Source organism: Histoplasma capsulatum, assembly GCF_000150115.1.
Source record: "Histoplasma capsulatum G186AR genomic scaffold supercont2.4, whole genome shotgun sequence".
Lineage (NCBI taxonomy): Eukaryota > Fungi > Ascomycota > Eurotiomycetes > Onygenales > Ajellomycetaceae > Histoplasma > Histoplasma capsulatum.
In genome coordinates, this window is record NW_025544804.1 from 321,467 (window position 1) to 338,841 (window position 17,375).

A 17,375-nucleotide genomic window follows, 5' to 3' on the forward strand; every position below is an offset into this window, starting at 1 on the left:
ACAAAGACATGAAATAAAAGCTAGTAAGAAGAAAGCAATGAAGCAATACAACCATGAACAAGAACAAAAATACATGTGGGATATTATAAAAGAAAGAATAACCAAGATGTTTTTTTTCCAAAAGTGAAAGAGGAGAAAGGATAAGAGATGAGCGATGAAGAAGGGAGAAGTAGCAGCAGCAACAGTAGCTAACAGAGAAGAAATAGAAAAATAGTAACATAATAGATATTATTAATATTAAAAAAAATTATTGTAGGGGAATTAAACATGCAGTAAAGCATTAAAAATGGTGAGAATCTAGAAGTGAAAAAAAGGGGCAAAGGCTAGGCTTTGAAGGGAAGAAGGAAAAATAAAGAGGAAAAAGAGATAGGAAGAATGGAAAATGTGAAGCATGAGCGTGGAAAGAAAGAGAAAATTAAGTAGGCAGAGAATTAAAAATGATTATTACCAAAGACATATGCTTGGTGAGCAAAAAGAGAGAAGAAAAATGAAATGAGCAAGACGAAGGCCAGGGGATACCACCAAAATTTCCATTTCCGCATGTCATTTACAAACCAAAAGAGTGTTCCGTAGCGACAAAATGAAACAAAGGAGAGAGAGACAGGAAGAGATGGGGGGATGATATGTATATGGTAATGGGGAAAGAACGACAAAAGGGAAGAACCGGGCCTGAAGCAGGTCGCCTCTCATAGTTATTAGAATTAGTAGTATTAATGGTAGTGTAGTAGTATAAAGTGCGTGACGTTTCCAAGTAGTCAAGTAAGATTGGATATAGCAATATTAAGAGGGCCTGGTAGCGTGTGATGGTAGTAAAACCAGGCCAAGCGAGGGAAGATTAAAAGATATTAAGATCATGTATGAACGTGAAGTTTATATTAGAAATCGTAAAAGCAGGAGCTGGCCAAGCGATCAGATGTGAATGGCTTGAGGGTACTTAATATTCAGAGAGCTAACCACAATTCTAGACAAGGAAATGATGATGCTAGAAATCATTGGGCGTGTGGTTGGAGAACGTATAGTTCATGGGCTTCTGAGGGGGGAGCTGTTCAGCAGCCCGCCTGTGTGCTTCCTGTTGTTCTGGGAATTCTTGGATCAGAAATTCGGTCACTCTCCGTGAGCCTGGGGAGGAACCTTGGGGTGACGATGCGGTCGGTGTGTTGCAATTTTTAACAGCGCAGTGAGGCGATTCGCGTTGGCCTGTCATCATGTCCTCAACGAGGGCAGGGTTTCCAGAATCCAAAGACTCCCCATAGGTAATGGGGGAGATATGGGTTGGCTGAGGCATATGGATTGTTGGCTGCTGCAAATGGGAAGTTTCTGGAGATGACATTGACGACGCATCAGGCCAGTGGCCACCACTCATCGGATTGGTCGGGATAGAGAGCTGGTACTCCTGGAACGGTGTATGCTGTGAGGGCGTAGACATCGGGACGCCCATGGACTGAAATTGCAGGTGCGATTGAACTCCCAAATGTAGCGGGGTCGTGGGAGGGGATTCGATGTGCACTTGCACAGGTTGGGACATGGGGAAAAGCCTTGCACATCCCATATCGTCCGTGGGAGAGACGCAGTATTGGCTGTCATTCGGGGTTGGAGGAAGAAGGGTTTGGAGATCCTCTGGTGTTAAGGGAGTTGGCGGAGCCAAAGAGGTCGTTACCAGGCCAGGTAAGGTTGACATCAGGTCTGCGGTATTGGCACAATTAAAACGGCTGGCTTCTCCAAAGCTTGTTATACCTAGAGGGGAGCGTTGAGCAACGGAAGCTTTTCGAATTCCTGGGTATCGATTAGGACTCAAGTTTTGGGTGGATTTCGCATGTCTAAGGATATGGCCGGCACCCATACCTTGAATCCTAGTGGTTGGAGATACGGAGGAGGGTCCGTACGAACGTGACATGGCTGGGGTTCCGATAGCAGCCGGTCGAGGTCGCTTTCGTCGAGCGGCAATATCAACTTCTTTCTCGGGATACCGCCAATTGGTAGTTGGATCGACTTGATGACGCAACTGTGCCATGTTCAAATGGGGAGTATTTCGAGGAGATGTTTCAATCATGCTGTTTATTTCAGTGTGGAATAGAGTGTCTGCGAGCTCAGACTGTTCTGAGGAGCTCGAACCTCGCCGGTGTTCATCCGGATAAAGCGGAGACTGCAGTGCGTGGAACGGTATTGGGTGGAAGCCCTCGCCTAGATCCTGGCTACTATTTCGTTGTTTCCCCATCAAATGCGGCATACTATGGCATTCCCATTCACCGGGCTCGTGGTTGAACTGGATGCAGGGAAATTGCTGGCTCTCGGAAACGCAGATTTCGAGCGGATTGCCATGGGGTTTATTTAAATGAGGAAAAACAATATGATCTTCTATGTCTTGCGACGAAGACCAAATGGCATGATTATCCTCAATTCCGTTCCATCCGCACAGGTTAGAAGGGAATGTGCCACAATCATCGTTCCCCAGAGAAGACTGAGGAAAATGATATTTGATATCCGAGGGCCCGTGTCTTGGGACGTTATCCTCCCCAGGCTGACTGAATTGGGCGCTAACAGGCATAGTTGCCTTCATGGCTTTCTGGGGCGGCTCGGGGAGTCCGGGCTGGCTGATGGAATTGGATGCTTGCTGCTGCTTTTCCTTTTCCACTTCGCTGGGATTCAGAGAAGACGAACTAGGATCTGGCTGTTGGGTAGGGGTCGCGGATGACTCCAGGCGCTCCGATTGTTCTTTTGAAGCCCCTTCTTTCTGCTTGGTGTCGTTATTTTTCCACTGTTCGCCGTTTCCACTCGCCTGCATTCTCTCGAATTCCTCCTGCCTTTTCTGTTGCTTTGCTTTTGCCCGCCGGTTTTGGAACCAATTCTACATGACGTTCACAGTTAGCAATCTCTCTTCCAATAACCGAATAGATTTTTTTCTTTTTTTTGTAAAAAAAAAAACGTGGTAGGAGTATTTTTCCATACAGCAACTCTTGGCAAAGTGAGATTTGTCTGTGCCGCTAATTGGCGCTTGACATTGCTATTTGGTTTCGGATGGGCCTGGAACTGGGCTTCAAGGGTATCGACCTGATCCTTTGTTAATCGTGGGCGGGATAGATTTTCCGTGTATTCCTCGAAGTCTTCCAGTGCAGCAGCTTGGTGGTAATATTCCGCGAGATCGATGGGGGCGTTAGGGAGCAGATAAGTATCTACAGGATGGCTTAATTGAGGGTGCCGGATTGGGACTCTATAGTCAAAGGGCTGATCCACGGGGATTGCATGATGCCCGCTAAAAGGAAACGGATGATGGAGGTAGCTCATGATGTTCAAAGGTGGGCATAGAGAGCAGACGAATGTGATCGCAGGTGGGACTAAAGAGAGAGTTGGGATTGCTGCACTGCAGGCAGCCGTGGAAGGAAGCCTATCTCATCTGAGGTGTGTGATATTCCAAAGGTATGTGGTGGTGAAAGGAATGTAGTGGTGCGGTGGACAGGAAATATATCGTTGTTACGAAGGAGTGACAAAAGGGTTGGATGTGAGACGTCGGGTCAGGCAATGAGTGACGAGGCGAGGGGCCAGGATTAAAACAGTAAAAGAGCGACAGAATAAGAGACAGAAGAAAACGAATTAATGATAGACAGAGAGACAGAGACAGAGAGACGAAGGAGAGACAGACAGATAAAGAAAGAAGAAAAGACTGAGATGAGACAAGTGTGGGATAGAGAAGAGGTTGTCGTTCGATGAGAGAGAGCAAGAGCCAAAAAGTCAGCCAGACGGAGCCACGGGAGGGGAACGATGGCGCGGTACGGTACAGGTACAGGCACAAGGACCAGGTTTCCTGGTTCAGGTACAGTACTTGCCCCCGTACCCCGTACCTGGGGCCAAGCTGGCGCTGCAAGGTACCTGGTAGCCCTGACCCGCCCGTATGAGCCCCGTATGGGGGAACGGGCCGTATGTGACGGTATCACAGCCCAGGCCAGGTACTGTACATCGGGTTGTGTGCAACCACCAGAGACAATTTGGTACCAGCCAGGCCACCTGGGGGCGGCTCTTTGTAAGAATCAGTTACGGTACTGTACATACAGAGTACACAGCGACAGAAGCACGGAAATATCGCCTCCTGGCCAGGGAATAAAATACAAAAATACAGGCCGCTTCCAACCAGGTCTTTCGCTGGTCAGTCGCAAAAAGCCTCCTCGGTGTCGATCTACGGGGCTCCATGCGCTTGGAGGCTGGAGATAAGCCTAAGCCTGTCTGGATTTCCAAGGATACAGGCTGGGGGCTCTTACGGCAGGCTGCTCCGGAGCACCAAGGCTTACGCTGCATTGCTCCGCTCATGCACCCGTAATCCAGCTTCATCATCGATGTACGGAGCGTTGTGTCTGATATTTGTCAACAGGGACCCCGGCCACCAAGTGCCAGATAATGGGGCCTCTTAAAATCGCGGGCGGGCAGGGTTCATCGGAAACTATTCCCTGTCTGCCCGGCATCCTGGTCGAATGCTTGCACGTACGATCTTGGACTTCGAGGATGTTATTGGTTGTCGAGAGGGGATCTATCTCGAGACGGAGATGCATCGGGCACACATCCTTCACACGGGAAATGCACCGTTCACCCTGTCTCTTGGGAAAATAGTTCTGATTTAGCTCCCGTCATGGCGACAGTTTGTAAGCCCAAAATGACTTCGATGACTCGATGATTGGGCCGCCTGCTTGGCTTCAATCCATGTGACCCCTTTCTGTTCGGCTTTCTCCAAGAACTCAAACCTGAATATCGCGCATCGCGTCTGGGGAAACTTGGCGGAACTTGCGAGACCCGGGCACAGTGCGCTGGACGAATGGAGTTTATCGGGGCAATCTTTTTCACTCAAAACCCCAGGGTGAGAGTACCCATGGATGAAGACAGGGGCAGGGATGCGCAACCATCACTTGACGTCAACGACTGTAATTCATTTTTCTCTGTACTCCTCCTTTACTGGATCTGAGATCAAGGCAAGGACATGGATCTGCAACGATTTACATTCTACGGATTAGTCGTTTTTGATCAACGATGGACACTACGCTGTCATTATTCTCATCCCTCCCCCCCGATTGCGCCTCTCCGGATTATATTCATGGGGCTATTTCATCAAACAGCTCATATCATGGCGGGAAGAACACAACCTCGTACTTCAGTATTATTATTGCCAATTGGACTCTCCCGATCCGCCTTCCGTGGCGGTTTGAGTCCGTAGCTTTTGTGACCCTGGAACCGATTCCACAAAGCCCCCCGACGCCATCCACATTGGCATCCAACCTAACGGATTCGACAAGGCACAAGAGGGCCCCAAAGTAGTCGCGTCCCCCAGCACTGTTCCCCCGTTGACGCCCGACGCTAACGTATGTGTGACTCGTTCCGAAGATTTTTTCCCCTCAGGGAGCTCCGGCGTGGCTTCTTCCTGCCAACTTCTACCTTGACTATTCCGTCGGAGCACTATATACAAGCTCAGGTGGTGCGTACACTACATCGCAGCAAGTACTCTGTTCCTGCGTTAGCTCGACTCCTGTCGTGCGTCTGCATAGGGGCTAATTGGACCAACCAAAATGCCATGATCTGCCTTGTTTCACCAGCCCTTGAGGACCCCGGTTTCATCCCGAGTAAAAAAAATTCAATTCGATCAAAGACCCGCGTGATGTCGAGACTTGTGTATCGGGGAGGTAATAAATCAAGAGTGTTTTTACGAAACACTGGCGCTGCGCTTTGTTTTGGCAAATATCTAGTGGCTAAATTTGGTTAGTATGAGGTCAAATCCTTCACCAAGTTCCCCGTGCTAATGGGGCTGTTGAAGTTCGCGGCTGGCTGAAGTCACCACTCCATGTTCCCCAGTCGCCTCCGGTCAATGCGTTGGCAAAGCGATGGAAACCCATTCAGAAACAGCGCCAAAATTCATCAGTTACTCCTAGTCAAGGAGCGAGCTGCATTCTTCGGTTCACTGATTCTAATGGTATTCCTTTTGGTGAATTTTCAGCATCAACTTCATAGATTGATTTTATATATATGTGCAATTTCGCCGAGACCAACCCGATCCATCAAGCATACATTTAAATATACAAGCGGCTATCCTCCGACGGCTTCCACTCGCCACAAAACGGCCACAGATTAAATACCGAGTTGCAGCGAGTAGCATTGGAAGCTACTCGCCGATTTGCTGCAACATCCACTTGAAACTTTGATCATACTTGTAATATTTCAGCCATCAGTTTCAAATTGAGCTTGTGTGATTACAGATAATACTTGCCAAACAACGAGACCTTTTGAAATGGGCGACAAATGCACTGTAACTATCTCCAAAATATTACAAACTTATCTGTCCTACTATTTACCTCGTGTGCGTGCGTGTTACATCCGGACATCTGGACAACGACCAACAACGATGGGGGTGCTCCACAGAAAAAAAAATGAACAAGAAGAATAATAATGTTTTCCACCAGGTCTTCCCAGTCTCCTGCGCCAAATTTCCAAACTATGAACCGGGATGGGGGGTAGATGTTAGATTGAACTACATGGCATGCAGAACTTTCGTTCTGATTCACGTTCGATCTCCTGACATTGCGATTTATGTCAACCACCACTCGTGAGGCATCGACATCCACGCTGATTGAATGTGGATCTATGCCAATGCGGAAACTTCACCAAACAAACGGCGTCCGGGTCAGCATCATTTCGAGCAGGCGAGCAAGCAAGAAGAGAGATGCCATTCTTTTTGGGAATTCGTAGTAGGTACTAGTCTGGACTCGATGGCCTTTTGAAGATGATCAAGCTATAGCTGTGCAGTTACAGGTTTTCGCTTGTTGCTCTCCTTTCCGTAGGAACGCATCTGATATTTTGGGCTATGACCGCGCGGCGCGCCTCCGGATACCCGAAAATATCACCTTCAGCCTTCCCTTGATTTCACCCGGTATTCTCGGTGCCTTTGCTTTAAAGCTATAATGTACTAGGTAAACATCACGCGTAATAATAATACGTCCAGAACGGACGCTGTTTATCCTCCAACCACCATGATCGTGCCAAGCCAGTGCTTTGTCTAACCAGGTTTCTACTCTGTTTTCTTTTTTTTTTTTTTCCTCTTCCCTTGGCTACAGCTTTACTTTTTTTCTCCCAAACCCTGACTTCAGAATTATCCACTCACAGCTCTCATATCAACGGGTCGGTTTGTAAAAGGTTTATCCTGTGGCACCAAAGGACCGATCGTTGAAGCCTCCGAAAAGTCTAACCCTTTCATGATGCTCCGCACGTTTTCGCTTGTCTCACGCGGCAACTGAAACTGCACGAAATGCATCGTTCACGATGTCCGATGATCAACCAACACAGATTCGAAGGTTCAGTTCTCAATGATGGTGAGAAGCAAAACTGGCCGAGAAAGAATGACATTGGCTGAAACGGTGAAACGGCTGGCTATTCGGCGGAGATGAAGAAGAAAACGGTTTTTCATTATTGACTTCCCCCGCACCTCTTTCTATCCTGGCCTTTCTGAGCGAATTAGTAGAGCTTCATTAACTGCTAGGGTAGGCCAATATCATTGAAGAATTAAAAGTGATAGATACAATTGATCCGCTGGGAAAACAACATGGAGCAGGCAAGCAGCTCAGACCCCCACGTCTCAGCGAATTTGTGAGGCTCTGCTGGCGCAAAAGAGCAAAAAATAATCGCCGACTTCCATGTGGGTACAGCACCAACCATCGCTCTGTAATGGCAGGTCGTTCTGGTCTCTTGAATGGAAAATCATTTTTGGGCTTGTGCCACGCGGTGAGGGCTGCTGGCGACAACCATTTGAACGTGGCTCCGAAACGATATTTTAGAGAAACGGACATGAAACCCAGCTTAGGCATCCTTGACGAGGATAGAAGATAGGAAGAGCGCTAACTCAAAGTCTAGCGGAATGTCTTTCTCGCACTTAACCAGCCAAAAAGAAAAGTGACTTGGACAGCCTTTATGGCGTCTATAAACTCATCGCCGATTTTGAGGCGTCTCGGTCCTGGCGGACTCTTAACACGACCATTGACGGCGTGGATGATGCTAACGTCAAATAATACTCGACACTTATAGGCAGGGTGCAACCATAACTGTGGATATCGAGGTTCATGTGGCCTAGCTGTTGTCCGTGCCAATTGGAATTTTTTCTTCCTCTCGTATTCTCCGGACCAACCACCTCATCTGTTAAAATGTCCGATCCTCCCAAATTCAAGCTACCGTGTCCATCGCGACTGTCAAAAAAGAGAGAATCACAACTTTACTACTCCTTGACTGTAGCCAGTGTTCCGTATGTCCTCCTTTTCTTCTTGGTGGAAAGTCCATTTACCGCCGGCCATACACTTCGCCTTTCCAATGGAAATTGAACCATCCACAATCCCTGTTCTCATGATTCCAAATTTTACCACAAAAGAACAGCAACTGAAGCTGACACCGTCGATCTCACCTAGTTAGTGGCAGCGCATCGTCGCAGATGTCTGTTGGGTAATCATGGCTGACAGAGCACTCTGCTCGTCCCCCTTTCACGAGCTTGGACCAGCCGGGCCGTGAGGAGCGCTTGGCCCGTTTGATATAAGGTGGGTTGCCCCTATTGGTGGACCACCACACCGGGACCGACAGGGATATCTTGATCCTTCAGCGCTTGAGATATGCCTTGAGTGTTGATCGCCATTTCATACGGCGTACCTTTTTTTTTTTTTTTTTCGAATCATAAGCCTTCCAGTCGTCACCGTTCGGCCACTTAATTACCCTTACGTATCCCTGCACATCCGTTTTCCTTGTAACGGAATAAACAAGCATGTCCAATGTTCAATGTGCTGGAAAGGTAACTTACTAGTAATAATTATATGAGAATTGATAATGCTGCGTAATAAGGCTCAATGTCAAACAAAGTGTGGCATAGCATGGCATGGCATGGGAAGGGGCTGATCGCACTACGTGACCCTGGCAGAGCACATGGGTTAGCATCCCGTCCTCGTTTCGGCCGCGCTCCGTCGGGGGCCCTGGCTAGGGGGCCCTGGGATGCCAATGACATTATCATCATCAGGCTGCTTAGGCGGGATACAATCATCAAGTCACTGCGCAAAGATTTTGGCTTTTTGGTATAATGTGCCTACAGTACATACGATTTTCTGTGCGCTCTGTAAAGGGGTGTTTGTTAGGCCTTTTCCCCTATATCCCCCCCCCCCCTTTCTTCTCTGCACCCACTTCACCCCGCTTTTTTGTTTTTATGTTTATTTATTTTTATTTTTTTTACGTTACTTTATATTTTTGGATTGATCACGCGAGTCTGAGCTTTCTCTGTGACTAGGTTGAGACTGCCTGTTCTTAAAACTAGGTTGAGACACGGGAATAGGAAATACTTCATATATAAGTTAAGCCTCCCTATATGATATCCATATAACATATACTACAGGCATTGATGCTTCGCCCCCGAGCTGAAGATACGGACGGAAAAATTTTCTGATTTAATCTGGAATCATTTGTCCAATTACATCCATGGCTACACTGGTGCACTTGTTTGAGGTTGAACAGGGATATTCAAGATCCCGGATCCGCTGGGGTGGTTTGGCTTCTTGTGTGGATTCGAACCTTGCGCCGGCAGAGGGGTGAGGATGATCCGCATGGTTTACTATCCCTAAAATGGATATTTTTAGCTTGTTAAATCTTCTCTAATTCTGTTATAGATGCCATCCCACGCGTGAAAGAGAGATCATAAATAAATATTTCCAGAGTCTCGGATTGATCTGGAAGGAAGAATGTGAGGCATGGATTGGCTTTACGTTTTTTTTTTTTTCATTGCACGGATTATATCTGAACAGGGGGATCAGCTTTCCATGAGCAAACCCCCACGAATTCATGCATTGTGTCTCAATATGCCAGAAATATAGAATCGTGTAGAGAATTTTGCCATGCCCCCCCGGCTCCCATTTTCAATGGATTTCCGTACTCCCCCTGCAAAAGATATGTGGTTGAAAACAACATTACTATTTCCCCCCCGTTATCCCGTTGATACCGATATGTTCAGTTTTATCATTGACAGACAAAATTACAGTTGCCCTAGGCATGAAAAACAGTATGGATGAATGGAATTTCGCATGCTGGAAATCGAAGCAGCACACAAGCAGCAATTTAAAGGTCAAGCCTCCTTAAACCCAGCGTCTATGGTTGATACAGATACTCTCACTTCTAGAATGGTTGGGATAAGGTAATGTAGCACTCAGACATCCAAGTGCCTGAGTTGCTGGCCGCAGAGCGCGGAGTTCTGAATGTTCAGCGGTGAACACCATCTTGTTGACAGGCAGCGGAGGGCTGTGTTTCTAGGGCTCTCGCAATATCTTCTAGTTTACGGTTCAGCTCCTGTGTACGTTCGAAAATGGGGTTTTTTGGACTCGATGTCATGTTTTTGATAATCTCGTTATACCCATCCATGTTTGTTATTTTCTCACATCACATTTGGCTGTCATGAATAATGGTTGCTACCTACCATACCTTTAATTTAAGGGACCATTTTATTACCGTTTTCTGATACCCTCTATGTTATCCTCAGACACAATGACAAGGACCAGGGCAGATTCAAAAGAGTGTTCTTCTGCGATATGACCGGTAAGACTACAGGCTACCGTAGCGAGATGGTTAACAATCTTTGTTCGAGGAGTCGTCTCTGGGCGATTCTGAAACTGCAATCTCTGCAAATACGAGTCGCCTGAGTCCACTGTTTTCGAGAATTTAAACGTCACAAAAAGCATACATAGATCCAGTGACAACAAGCCCCCTATGTAACAACGGCAGCGGCGTCGTACGTGCGCATTGTTTGCATTCGGTCTGCCTCAAGGATTCGGTCTTGCACCAAGCCGAGTGAAGATCTCTGTGTTGCCATGGAATCTGGAAATGATTGTGTGGGTAACCGGGAGCAAGAGCGAAATGGCAAGCAACAATGGCAACAGCAACTTGGGAATCGTGAGATGTACCGTCTGAACCTCTAATGGACGCAATGCAAGGGCCCGAAAGCCACATGACTACCAGTGCAATGATGATGCGGTAAGAGTTCAAAGTAAAATAAAGCAGGAGAGCAAGCCATTAGCGCATGCTCAAGATGGACAGCAATGCATATACCATGTGCGGAAACATCGCTGTATTTCAAATCTGACCATCCATGCCACGAGATATCGGTCCGTCGTGTCTCCTCCTACGCGGCATCAATCCTTTATCTTAAAGGGGAAAATAGACCTCAAGAAAAACCCATTTTCCTCCCTGAAATTGGAAAGGGCAGGAATGAGAGCAAGAGAAAAAAAAAGGAACAACAAATATATCACTGCAAAGCATTCGATATCTCAATTTCCACCTTTCCATTGCAGCCTTTCAGTGTAACACTACGCAGATCCTGAACGATCCAATCTGCCCCAGCCTCTTTGAGATCATCAATCTTATGCGTCGAAGCAAGGGCAGCGACCTTGAAACCTGCAGCCTTGCCAGCCCGGATACCTGAAGGTGCATCCTCAACCACAAGCATCTCAGCCCCGTCATCCAGGCCAAGTCGTGAGCGGCCCATCAGGTAACACCGCGGATCTGGCTTTCCAACCTCTACATCTTCGGCGACAACCATGTACTTGGGATACGCAAGTTTCAACACTTCCAGCCAGCCGTGTACAAGAGCCTTGGTCCCTGAGGTAACCACAGCCCAGGGGGCTCCTGCTTCATCTAAGGAGTCTAACAGCTGTCGTGCTCCAGGTATTTCCACAGCATCCTGGCCATACTCCTTGGGGATCCGGCCCTCAACATAACTAACGTCTGGAATTGATTTTTTAGTTAGACGAACATAGAGAAAGCGGGTGGTTATTTTATTTTATTTTTATTTCCTAATTTTGTTGGAGCCCCCCACTTACATTCCCAGTTAGCTTTTTCCGGAGCAATGATCTGTAGGACATCTATACTTCTTCGTCCATGGGATGTCTTTAATATCACTTCAGGGTCTAAGTTCAGTTCGGCACCTAGTCTGAATTTTGCCAAATGTCAATCAGCTTGCGGGAAACTCCTTAAGACGGATCCCATTACAAAAAGAGTTGCCTTCCGACCAATCACAGATATACACAATATCGACATTATATACACATGTACAAGATCGATCTGGTGATCCATTTGAGGTGTTAAACTGAATATGTACGAACCGGTGCCAGTGCTTGATAATCGCTATGTCACAGTCAGCACATCGAGTGAACCCAAAAGAAACCCAAAAGCCTAATTTGAATAGGCGCAGAAGAGTGAAGAGCAAAGCTAACCAGGTGTTGAATCTATAATGGTCCCATCAAAGTCAAAAAGAAGGCCGTCAAATGAAAAGGTTTGCGCCGGCGCGGAGAATCCCATTGCGACAGCGGGGTGAGACAAGATACTAGTATTCTTCTCTCCAAGCTCTGAAATATTGTAACAGCCTCTGGAGGTATAATTTAAAAGATACAGAGCATTGCCCTATTAACGGAAATGAAACATCGCCGTATAAGTCCCTTGCAATATAATTTTTTTTCGCCCTTTTCTTCTTTGTACTGTTTGGCAATCTGGATCCCCGCATTTTATAACCGCAGTCACGGATATACATTTCCCCGATCGAGCAGAGCGCTGCGAAATCTTGGCGTCTTTTTGCTCACACAAAATCGGAAAAGAGACGGTAGACAAGATATCCGTGCTCTCCTTTCTCGATATATATACGGCCTTTTTGTGACTAATCTTGGAAACAGAGGCTCTCAAGATGGTCAAGCTTGGTATGCCTAAGTTGTCCTGAGTTTCTCATTTCGCTTTGGGTTCGCAATCCGATAATACTGACGTGTAAATTTTTCTTGCAGGCAAGAAATCTAAGCGTACGCCGGTGAGGCTGCGACATAAAATTGAAAAGGCCAGTGCAGCGAAGCAGAGGAAGTTGAGAAAACTGGCCAAAAAGGTATGTTTATCTCAATCTCGCATACGGATAATGCTACCTGCGGTGAATAAGATGTCACATCTAGTCGTTGTCAACCAATTAATAAACTGTCTTCTCGTTTTAATTTAGAACCCTGAATGGCGATCAAAACTAAAGAAGGATCCGGGTATACCTAATTTGTTCCCCTATAAAGAAAAGATTCTCCACGAAATCGAAGAGAAAAAACGGTTGAAAGAAGAGGAAAATCGACGGATACGGGAGGAAGCTAGAAAAGCTCGCCAAAGCGTCGCGGAAAACTTACCGGATACGCAATTAGAGGACGAAGAAATTTTGGGCCGGGATGTGGACCAGGACGATGAGTTGGTAGATGGCGATATGGACCAGGATGGTGACGATTCGAATCCTATGGCTGCATTGCTTGCTTCGGCTCGCGCGAGAGCGGTGGAATTTGACGGCCATGACGATGGGACGGATGACGAAATGGATGAGGATGACGGGGATCATGAAAGCGACAAGGATGATGATGGCGGTGTTCTCTTCGATGACTCAATGGATATAACCTCCGAGGAGCCAGCGCCGAAGGAGACTTCGAGACGGGCGTTTGACAAAGTATTTAAGCAAGTTGTAGCTACCGCGGACGTCATACTCTACGTTCTTGATGCTCGAGACCCGGAAGGAACAAGATCAAAGGAGGTTGAAAGAGAGGTTACTGCCGCAGATGGCGGATCTAAGAGACTTATCCTGATTCTGAACAAGATCGATCTTGTTCCACCACCCGTTTTGAAAGGCTGGATGCTCTACCTTCGAAGATATTTCCCTACCCTACCATTGAGGGCATCGACGGGTGCTCCAAATGCCCACAGTTTCGATCACAAGCAATTGACCGTTAAAAGCACATCGGAAACTCTGCTCAAAGCTTTGAAGTCTTATGCCCACAGCAAGCAATTGAAACGGTCGATATCTGTCGGTATCATTGGGTATCCTAACGTTGGCAAATCATCGGTTATAAACGCACTCACTGCGCGGCTGAACAAGGGCTCCTCATCGGCATGCCCAGTGGGTGCTGAAGCCGGAGTTACTACTGGCATTAGAGAGGTGAAGCTTGACAGCAAGCTTAGACTCATCGATTCTCCGGGAATAGTATTTCCAAACGCGGAGAAAGGAAGGACGAAATCGGCCAAGAAGATCAATGAGGAAGCTCGTCTCGTTCTCCTCAACGCCATCCCTCCCAAACAAATCTCAGATCCTATCCCCGCTGTCACTCTCCTTTTGAATCGACTTTCCTCCACGCCTGCCCTCTTCTCCAAAATGCTCGATGTCTACGGCATCCCTCCTCTTTTCCCCACCGATGGAGACAAGACCAAAGATTTTCTAATCCAGGTTGCTCGAAAGCGGGGTCGACTTGGTAAAGGCGGTGTTCCTAACATCAGCAGCGCGGCAATGACAGTGATTAACGACTGGCGGGATGGTCGTATCCAGGGATGGCTTGAAGCCCCCGTTATTCCAGGAGCTACTTCCTTGCCCACTGCAAGCGGCCCCGGCAACGTGGCCGCGGTGAGCGGTACAGATACCAAGCAGATTGTTAAAGAATGGGCGGAGGAGTTCAAACTGGAGGGTCTATGGGGTGACGGTGCTCAGCAGGATGATGAGATGGTTATGGAATAACCTCTTTTCCTACTATATCATTTTTCTCTTCTTTTCTTTCTACAGTGTTTTCGGACGATTTTTTAAAGGCGCTTTAGACGGTTTTAATGTATAGGTCACTAATGTTATTTACGACTTACTGCATTCATACGATTTGCATTTAATAGAGCTCTACAGCTCCATTTCTTCCTTCCACACCCGTTGTATGGATATATCTATCGATTGCCTTCATGGTACGCTACAATTCTAGTCGAACCTCAGGCGCACTCGAAGCCAAGACTACAAAGCACAGGCCAAAATCTTGAATTTATATATATTGGAAAAGTAAATGATTATAAGTTGAAGAAGCTTTGAGAAGAATGATGTAAAATTAGAATATATAGTTACTTTTTTCTTATCACCAAGAGTTCTTGTGACTTTTTGCTCCAAGAATAGAATGGTTCCACCTCCAAAAATTGAAACCCGCGCGTTCAGCCAGCAACCATTTTACTCTCCGAAATCAAAACAAGCGCAGATGTAGACATCCCCCACATCCCATTCACAATAGTCCTGCAACCTTCAGGGAGAGAACGGAAAAATATCCAACAAAAGTAATTATATCTATCTCAAATTAACTTCTATATCTCTTACGTCGGCGAGATTGTATAGTGCGTCGCATATCCCCGCCCCTCCTGCATCGAGCCGATCTTTGCACAACGTGTAGCGGAGACCATTTCTCGCGCGCGAATTAAGAAAAAGCGGAAAAGGATACAACAACCCACATTGCTCCCTTAAAATAACCCAAGTCCACGATCCTCATCTATATCCAACCCATATATATTATAGGAGAATATAATTTTACTCGCGTCTCGGCCCCTTCCCAAATGTCACCGCGGAAATCCACATCCTCCGTCGCGGAGGCCAGCAGCCATGAAGAAGAACAGCAAGCGGCGGCGGAGAGCTCAAAAACAGCCGGGAGCGGTACAGACCCTATCGAGACCGGCGTGAATGTTGAGGTGAGATTTCTATATCCTGTCAATTGCCTGCTTGTTTCCTTTCCTTCCTCTTTGGCTTCCGTTTCAGGCGGAGGTCCCGTCATGCGTGCGTGGGACGGATGCGCTGGAGCGGAAATGCAAATGCTGGATCAATCCGACTTAATCTCCAAGATATAGAACCCTAGCTTTGTATTATTCGGAACAGGAGAGCTAATAGTGTCTAAAATTTTTATATGGATCGCTGCATAGGATTACCTCCTCCCGCGATCTCTCACGCAACGATTGGCAAAGAGTGTTTTGCCTCCGAACACCTCGATACAGAAAGACGCGTTGTTAGCAATTTCCAAGGCCGCTACGGTATTCGTTTCATACCTCTCATCACAGTAGGCATTCTTCTGCTTCCTATTGCCCTTGATCCTAGCGAATATGCAATGAGCACACACATGCACAAGGGGGAGCAGGAAGAAGAAGAGGCTGGGGAGACCTATATCCCATTCCTACCTAAAACCTCTGCCCTAACATCCTTATCCCACGTCCTACATCTTCTTTCAATCCATTTTTCCTCTTTCTTCATCGCTTAACTAACACATTCCCCCTCTTCACCTCTAGCGCAAACGAAGAGACCGAGAAGAAAACCATAACCCCACAAGACGTCTTCGCCGCCCTCTCCCAAATAGAATTCGACGCCTTCCTCCCGCGCCTCGAGCGCGAACTAGCCGTGTACACTGAAGCAGCTGCAGAGAAGCGGAGGGGCAAGAAGGATCGCAAATCTGGCGCTGCCACTACGGCTGCGACGATGGGGATAGAAACAGGTGCCGGTGCAGCAGGAAACGTAGGCGCCGCTTCAGCTGCGGATGGAGCTGGAAATGTTGAGGATGGGATTGAACCAGGTGCTAAGCGGCTAAAGCGGGGTGGAGAGGGTGCAACAGAGATGGCAATTAGGAGGTCGCGATCTGGGATTGGTAATGGGGGGTTGGCTGAAGTGGAGGGGGAGCCTGGTGAGGTTGGTGGTGGTGGTGGTGATGGTGATGAGACGGAGGAAATGGAGGAGGATGTGTTGGATGAGGACGAAGAAGAAGACGAGGAGGAGGAGGAAGAGGAGGAAGAAGGGGGAAACGGGGAGGAAGAAGATGAGGACGAAGCTACTCAAAATAGTGATCACGATGGAGATGAGATTGATATCGATGGGGATGCGAGTGATACGGCGAAGAGGAGGAAGGCTGGAATGCATCCAGACCTAGATTCGGGGCTCGAAAGCGATAGCGATGGGCTATGATTTGGGTATATATCGGCTTAGGGTCATAGGTCAACATTTTGTCCCCTGTTCTCTCTGGTTCTTTGTCACTCACTGCCTTGCTCTCTTTTTTCTCCTCCTGAGTTTATGTTTTATAACTATTCTCATATTTTTATTTGCAGTTGTTGGCTTTCTAGGAACTGTTGAGTGAGGTGTAAAGGTGTGTGGGCTATGGCAACCACGGCGTCTCTGGGATTTCAGATTTATTGTTCACTTATTAATATCATGGGACTAATATGCAACGTAGTGCATTGCATTGCATGAACCATTTCAGAATATATCAGAGTGTTTAGATAAAGTAACTTGAAGATGTTACCACTACAATTGATGATTGGTGATTTGTTATATCAATGATATTAAACACCAGTAAAGTTCTCACAATGTGGTTGAGAATATTGCACAATCCATTCACCAAAATATTCAAGTATGGAAGTAGATGATAGATATCATATGTATTGATGAGCTCTAGATAGAATGTAAATGCCTGCACCCCAATTGTGTGAGAAAAAATAATAGAGTGCAAATAAACAGGAATGTGCATAAGAGCTCCGATGCATTTCACTAATTCACATTGATATTACAG

The 17,375-nt window shown here is 46.9% G+C and overlaps 6 protein-coding genes across 6 annotated transcripts; 2 read left to right on the top strand and 4 right to left on the bottom strand.

The window, feature by feature from the left end:
• Positions 1–982: 982 nt before the first annotated feature.
• On the bottom strand, positions 983–3,511 carry HCBG_03212 (uncharacterized protein; the record flags this gene model as incomplete). The annotated part of the gene is made up of 2 exons (XM_045430261.1): positions 983–2,845; positions 2,947–3,511. 2 exons carry the CDS (start codon positions 3,280–3,282, stop codon positions 983–985), a joined length of 2,199 nt encoding a protein of 732 aa, XP_045288404.1.
• Positions 3,512–3,804: 293 nt separating this feature from the next.
• HCBG_03213 (uncharacterized protein) lies at positions 3,805–4,538 on the bottom strand (the record flags this gene model as incomplete). Its single annotated transcript, XM_045430262.1, has 3 exons — positions 3,805–3,999; positions 4,045–4,343; positions 4,475–4,538. 3 exons carry the CDS (start codon positions 4,536–4,538, stop codon positions 3,805–3,807), a joined length of 558 nt encoding a protein of 185 aa, XP_045288405.1.
• Positions 4,539–5,140: 602 nt separating this feature from the next.
• Positions 5,141–7,279, bottom strand: HCBG_03214 (uncharacterized protein; the record flags this gene model as incomplete). Its single annotated transcript, XM_045430263.1, has 6 exons — positions 5,141–5,461; positions 5,682–5,723; positions 6,108–6,167; positions 6,324–6,463; positions 6,860–6,924; positions 7,215–7,279. The coding sequence occupies 6 exons, from the start codon at positions 7,277–7,279 to the stop codon at positions 5,141–5,143; spliced, it is 693 nt and encodes a 230-aa protein (XP_045288406.1).
• A 4,002-nt stretch (positions 7,280–11,281) lies between these two features.
• Positions 11,282–12,333, bottom strand: HCBG_03215 (glycerol-3-phosphate phosphatase; the record flags this gene model as incomplete). Its single annotated transcript, XM_045430264.1, has 4 exons — positions 11,282–11,760; positions 11,856–11,965; positions 12,138–12,159; positions 12,249–12,333. 4 exons carry the CDS (start codon positions 12,331–12,333, stop codon positions 11,282–11,284), a joined length of 696 nt encoding a protein of 231 aa, XP_045288407.1.
• Positions 12,334–12,712: 379 nt separating this feature from the next.
• HCBG_03216 (GTP-binding protein) lies at positions 12,713–14,545 on the top strand (the record flags this gene model as incomplete). Its single annotated transcript, XM_045430265.1, has 3 exons — positions 12,713–12,725; positions 12,807–12,901; positions 13,010–14,545. 3 exons carry the CDS (start codon positions 12,713–12,715, stop codon positions 14,543–14,545), a joined length of 1,644 nt encoding a protein of 547 aa, XP_045288408.1.
• Positions 14,546–15,387: 842 nt separating this feature from the next.
• On the top strand, positions 15,388–16,906 carry HCBG_03217 (uncharacterized protein; the record flags this gene model as incomplete). Its single annotated transcript, XM_045430266.1, has 3 exons — positions 15,388–15,519; positions 15,748–15,881; positions 16,108–16,906. The coding sequence occupies 3 exons, from the start codon at positions 15,388–15,390 to the stop codon at positions 16,772–16,774; spliced, it is 933 nt and encodes a 310-aa protein (XP_045288409.1).
• Between the last annotated feature and the right edge of the window lie 469 nt (positions 16,907–17,375).